This window comes from Lolium rigidum, chromosome 3 (assembly GCF_022539505.1).
Source record: "Lolium rigidum isolate FL_2022 chromosome 3, APGP_CSIRO_Lrig_0.1, whole genome shotgun sequence".
Classification (NCBI taxonomy): domain Eukaryota; kingdom Viridiplantae; phylum Streptophyta; class Magnoliopsida; order Poales; family Poaceae; genus Lolium; species Lolium rigidum.
In genome coordinates, this window is record NC_061510.1 from 246648231 (window position 1) to 246653463 (window position 5233).

Below are 5233 nucleotides of genomic sequence, written 5' to 3' on the forward strand. Positions count from 1 at the left end.
CGGGGTTAGCTCCGGCGCGTATCTGCCGGCTGTTTTGGGCCAAACGTTGCCAGTTGTGCCGCCCTTCCGCGCCGCCCACGATCTGTTCGGTCAATTGCGCCGGTAGGTGTCTTCTCCTGTTTTCGGCGCTATTGTGCGCGGCCATTGATCCACAGTTCGTACCCACGCAGATGGACATGTGGCAAATGCTGGAGAAATTCCGCGCGGAGGTCGTTGACTCATCTTCCGACGAGGAGTCCGATCAGTCGACGCATACATTGGCAACTACTGCGTCCTCCATGATCCACGAGTTCAATTCAAACCAGGGGCCGGTGCATCGGGGCTCTGTCAAGGGCCACTCAAAAAACCTGCCGCGCAACAGAGTGGAAGGGCAGCTCCGGCTCCACAAGGACTACTTCCACCTCACCGATCCGGTGTTCAAGGAAAAAATGTTCTGGCGCCGGTACATGATGTCAAGGGAGCTGTTTATGGTCATTTTCCGAGGCGTCAGACACTACAACCCCTATTTCCAATGCAGGCCAGATGCAACAGGTGCGCTAGGCTTCACCTCCTACCAAAAATGCTCCGCAGCTATTCGCATGCTCTCATATGGAATGGCTGTTGAAACTCTTTTTTTTATTGTTTTCAAACTTATAATTCATGCCGACGCGGAAATACATTAGGCCGCTGGAGGCACCCCAGACGTAAACGGACGCGCGAACAAAAAATATTCTTTCTCGCGTCCGCCGCACGCAAACGGACGTTCGCAGATACCGATTTGCGTCGGGCACGCTCTAACCGGGCAGACCCTGTATGTATAAAACTCCAAGTTAAGAGGTATCACGATCAATGTCCGCTAGCTAGCTTATTGCAGCTGGATGGCACACACACACACTGGCATATATAGATACGTACGTACGCACACTTACTTCGGACAGTTGGCAGAGCAACTACGTACTAGCTAGCGGACAGTGATCGTCACGTAATTGATGATCAGAGCCTAAAGCGGTCGAGTGCAGATCGACCGTTCTTTTCCCTGAAGCTGATGAGCAACTCTTCCACGGTGGCGCTTCTGTACAGCGGAGGCGTCCCGTCGTCGTCGTTGGAGACGATCGGGGAGCACACCCTCGTCGCCGCGGCCTCGCCGCACGTCTGGAAGAAGCATGCCACGGACACCCGGGGCCCCTCCTTCTTGGACACCACGCGGTGCTGGACGCTCTTGAACCTGCCGTTGGAGATGAGCTGCAGGAAGTCGCCGATGTTCACCACGAATGCGCCGGGCATAGCGTGCACGTCTATCCATCTCCCTTCCTCCTCCTCCACGTCGCTGTCTTGGATGAGCACCTGGAGGGCGCCGGAGCCGACGGCGTCCTGGAGGAGCACCGTGATGAAGCTGTGGTCGGAGTGCGTGGTGGCGCCCATGGTGAGGTGCGGCTCCGGGCAGGCCGGGTAGTAGTGGGCCCCGACGACGATCCCGTCCAGGCAGCCGGCCTCCTGCTCCAGGTATCCGCTGCGCACGCCCAGGGCCTCCGACAGCAGCTCCAGCAGCGTGCTGCCCAGCCGCTTGACCTGCCGAGTGTACTCCGCCGCGATGCCTCTCAGCGCCGCGGGCGTCTCCTCCGGCGCCGGCTCGTTCGGCGCCATGTCCATGTACACGGTGTCGCGCCACTTGGCCGCCGGCGCCCGGAACAGGTCCATGTTGCAGTGGTACCGCACGTTCCTCGCGTAGTCCCTCGTGTAGTAGGCGCGCTTCACCTCCACCGGCTCCTCGTGGAAGCCCCGCACCGCCGCGAGCATGCCCGACATGGCTGCCTCCGGCACGCCGTGGTTCACCACCTGGAAGAAGCCTACCTTCTTCGCGGCCGCCAGCACCTCGCCGACCACCTTGGCTCGACGGGTCTGATCTGTTGTCGTTGCGCCAGCGAGGTCGATGACCGGGATGGTGAAGTTGCCACCGGCCTGACGTGCAGTGTCGACAGGCTTGGGGAGGTTTTCCGGTGGGTGGTGGAAGAAGGACGGCAAAGCGGTGGCACCTGCGTCGACGAGGCCTTTCACGCCGGCGTTGGTGTCATCGAAGGCCTTTAGGTCGCGTAGGCGCGCAGGAGTCATCGGAGCCAACGGCATAGTGCACTCTACCAGTACTGCCTAGCTCTGGCGCCGTGTGATGTGCACCTGAGAAGCTAGCTATGGTGCGTTTTAAAGACGATAGCTCGAAATATGCTGACGACTGTTTGTTCGTCGTTTCATAATTTACAGCTAAAAACGTTTACGCAGTTTTTCCGAAATAAAACACCGCCATGTTAGGTAGGTATATAAATTCGGGTACATACATTTGGCAAAACCAACAAGAACTACATGGAACATGGCAACATATATGCTGCCACTTCAGGTAAACTAGTAAGCCCTTATCTGGAACTAGAGATTTGGTGGAAATTAGAAGGATACCTCGCGCGTTGCTGCGGATTTTTTTTAAATTGTATTGTATAAATGAAATGGTATAATACAAATAAAATATAAATTGTCTATAGAAGTATGCAAGATTCAACTGGTCAAAACAGTCGAGATGCTAAATTCAATTTTAATTATTTTTATATATACTAGGAAACATGCCCGTGCGAGGTTGCAACGGGATTAAAGAGCTTTTTAAAATAAGTTGGTGTGACCTAAATTTTTCCCGAAAGACAAGCAACCCGTGTAATTCAAATTCTTCTTGATACTTGGCTAGTATACTCACATAAACTAAATGTTGATACTCAAGAATTAGAACTTCAAAAATAATAACCTAGTTTCCAATTCTATAAAATCTTTGCAATATATCGAAATTGTTTTTGAATAAGCAATGACCAATTGATCCTCAGCACCATATTTTGGCATATGCCTGAAAGATATATTATAGAAGATTACATCATATGAAAGAAATAATGCTCCAATGCAATCTGTTTGACGATTTGTTAATCTGATATCAAAAAGTATTTATTATGAAATATCATCTTCTCGAAGAATATAAGGTGCAATGTATGAATTTCGTTCTACATCGAGACAAATTTGAGCAGCTTTTTTATGGAGACGAGGGTTTATGTAATACTGAAATAAGATTTATAAATATCCGGGAACAGCCGAGTCTGCACATTAGCTTTGAGCGTCACCTCATCTCAATAGCATCAATCTCACAACCACATTGGCGTTGATTGCTAATGGGTGTAGCACGTTTAGCTGAAAAATGCAAATCAGGGTGAGCACTTAAAGGCACTCCTCTTTTTCTGCCAGTGCAGGCTCGACACTTGCAGCACAAAACTCCACAAGTACCTGCACTGGCTCTTGGTGATTGATGATGGTAGCCGTTTCACATCGTCAGGTAGATTGGCAGGCAAACCACCCAAGATGCGAGCCTCCAACTATTGTACATGGCGACCAAAAGTCCCCAACCGAAGTGGAAACGGAGGTATCGCTAGCGTAGGCCTCGCCACGGACATGCATCATAGAAGGAAGCACCTCCATCTGACAGGGAACCTTGCACGACTCGCCGATCACACAGTCTCGAGGAGTCGCAGGTGTATCTTTGCAGTCCGCGTGGGCTTCGCCGTTGCACTGTCAGGTCTTCCGGGCGCGCTCCGGCGATAGCGCGCGCCTTCCGCTACCAGCAGCACGAGGACGAAAGGGGCGTCGAGCATGATGGAGAAGGCTCACGTCTGTCTAGGTAGAATTTTTTGCACACAGCTAAGCTAGCCTTCAATCGAGGTTTCATTGAAGCGTTCACCTGAGGGTGGTTCACCACCTGCGTAGCACAGCAGGAACGCAAAGCTCCTTGCCAATTGAGCTTGTGCTCAGTTCATAAAAAAAATTGAGAGCTTGTGCTTGTGGTTTGGGAAGCCAGCGCGGGCTCCAACCACAGCAAGTATTCGATTATGTCCACGGCTCACCTGGCACCGTGCTCCATGACGCGTCTCCCCGGACCACGGTGTTGTCCCAGACCCCTACGTCGATCACCCCAGATGCAGTCATGAAGGAGGACGGGGCCTGGTGCAGAGTGAGGCGGCGGCCACAGGCGTCGACAGCCAACGTGTCCATGCCTTGGCAGGCGAATCCGTTGACATCCAGGGCCTCCAGCCCCCCATCCCTGCCGCCGGCAGGTCGCAGTGTCGCACACGGCGGTGTTCGGATTGCTGGTTCGCATGGCGATGGTAGCCAGCGCTTTGTTGCTAAAGACTCATCGCGTGAGAAATTCAATGGAGCGTTAGGTAGTCTCCGGTATCCAGTTTCCCTCAGCAGGTGGCGTTGCCGATTGCACGGATCGAGCGGGCGGTGGGCGGCGCGGAGCAACGAAATTGGGCCAGGCCAGAGTACGCGCCCACGAGTTTCTTCTTGATCGGATCCGATTGATTTTTACCCTCGATTAGGATGTGTATATATGAGCGCTCAGGTCCACCGAGTGCATGTCGACATGGACTCTTTCGGAGGGAGACCCGAAGAAACCCCATACGTGTAAGACGTACGAAAAAATCGATTGGTTCGCCAGAGTTGGTTCGTTCGATTCCTACCCTGAAACGAGAGATTGGTGCGTTCGGACGTATACCGACGGACGAAAAAATTAGAACGGACCGAACCACGGAAACCTTATTTTCTTTATTATTAGGTATAGATATAGATTTGATGACTATAAATTAGTTGTATGGATAATTGAATGAAACAAAGATGACATGAATAGCTTGCATGCAAGGATACATCAATAATAAATATTAGTGGGGATGAAATAGATAGTTGATTGGCTAATGGAATAGATGATGTGGATGACTTGGATGTAGAGGTAGATTAACATTAATTGTAGTTAGTAGGATTTTGTTTTATAAGAAGTATAGATTAGTGGAAATAATCCTTACCAAATCACAAATCACAAATCACAAATCGCCACTTGTTCCTAAAACAATGTTTGGTTCTAGGGTATTAGTATAGTTAAATTACCACTTTAGCCTAGTTAAATACCACTTTTTCTAAATTCTAGTGTATTATCTCTAACCTTCAATACACTACCCCTACCTAATAGATCGAGGATTAGAGTTTTATGGGGATTTGAGGGGATTTGATGAAGGTAGGGATTGGTTCCAATCCCTTAGGGAATTATCCAGACCAATCTCCACATATACTCTAGTGCTAAGTAGGGCCTAAGCGTGCACGCCTCGTTGATGCACCTTGACACTTCTCCACAACACCGATCTCCACATAAAATCTCTCCAGCACTTTGTACAACATGCAATTG

The 5233-nt window shown here is 50.6% G+C and overlaps 1 protein-coding gene across 1 annotated transcript; it reads right to left on the minus strand.

Annotated features, from left to right (window-relative positions):
* Positions 1-881: 881 nt before the first annotated feature.
* Positions 882-2088, minus strand: LOC124696318 (1-aminocyclopropane-1-carboxylate oxidase homolog 1-like). The gene has a single exon (XM_047229051.1). The coding sequence runs from the start codon at positions 2086-2088 to the stop codon at positions 973-975; it is 1116 nt and encodes a 371-aa protein (XP_047085007.1). The 3' UTR covers positions 882-972.
* Between the last annotated feature and the right edge of the window lie 3145 nt (positions 2089-5233).

Excerpts from the sequence above, each read along its gene's own strand:
- LOC124696318 (XM_047229051.1), bottom strand. The coding sequence starts at position 2,088 with ATGACTCCTGCGCGCCTACGCGACCTAAAGGCCTTCGATGACACCAAC.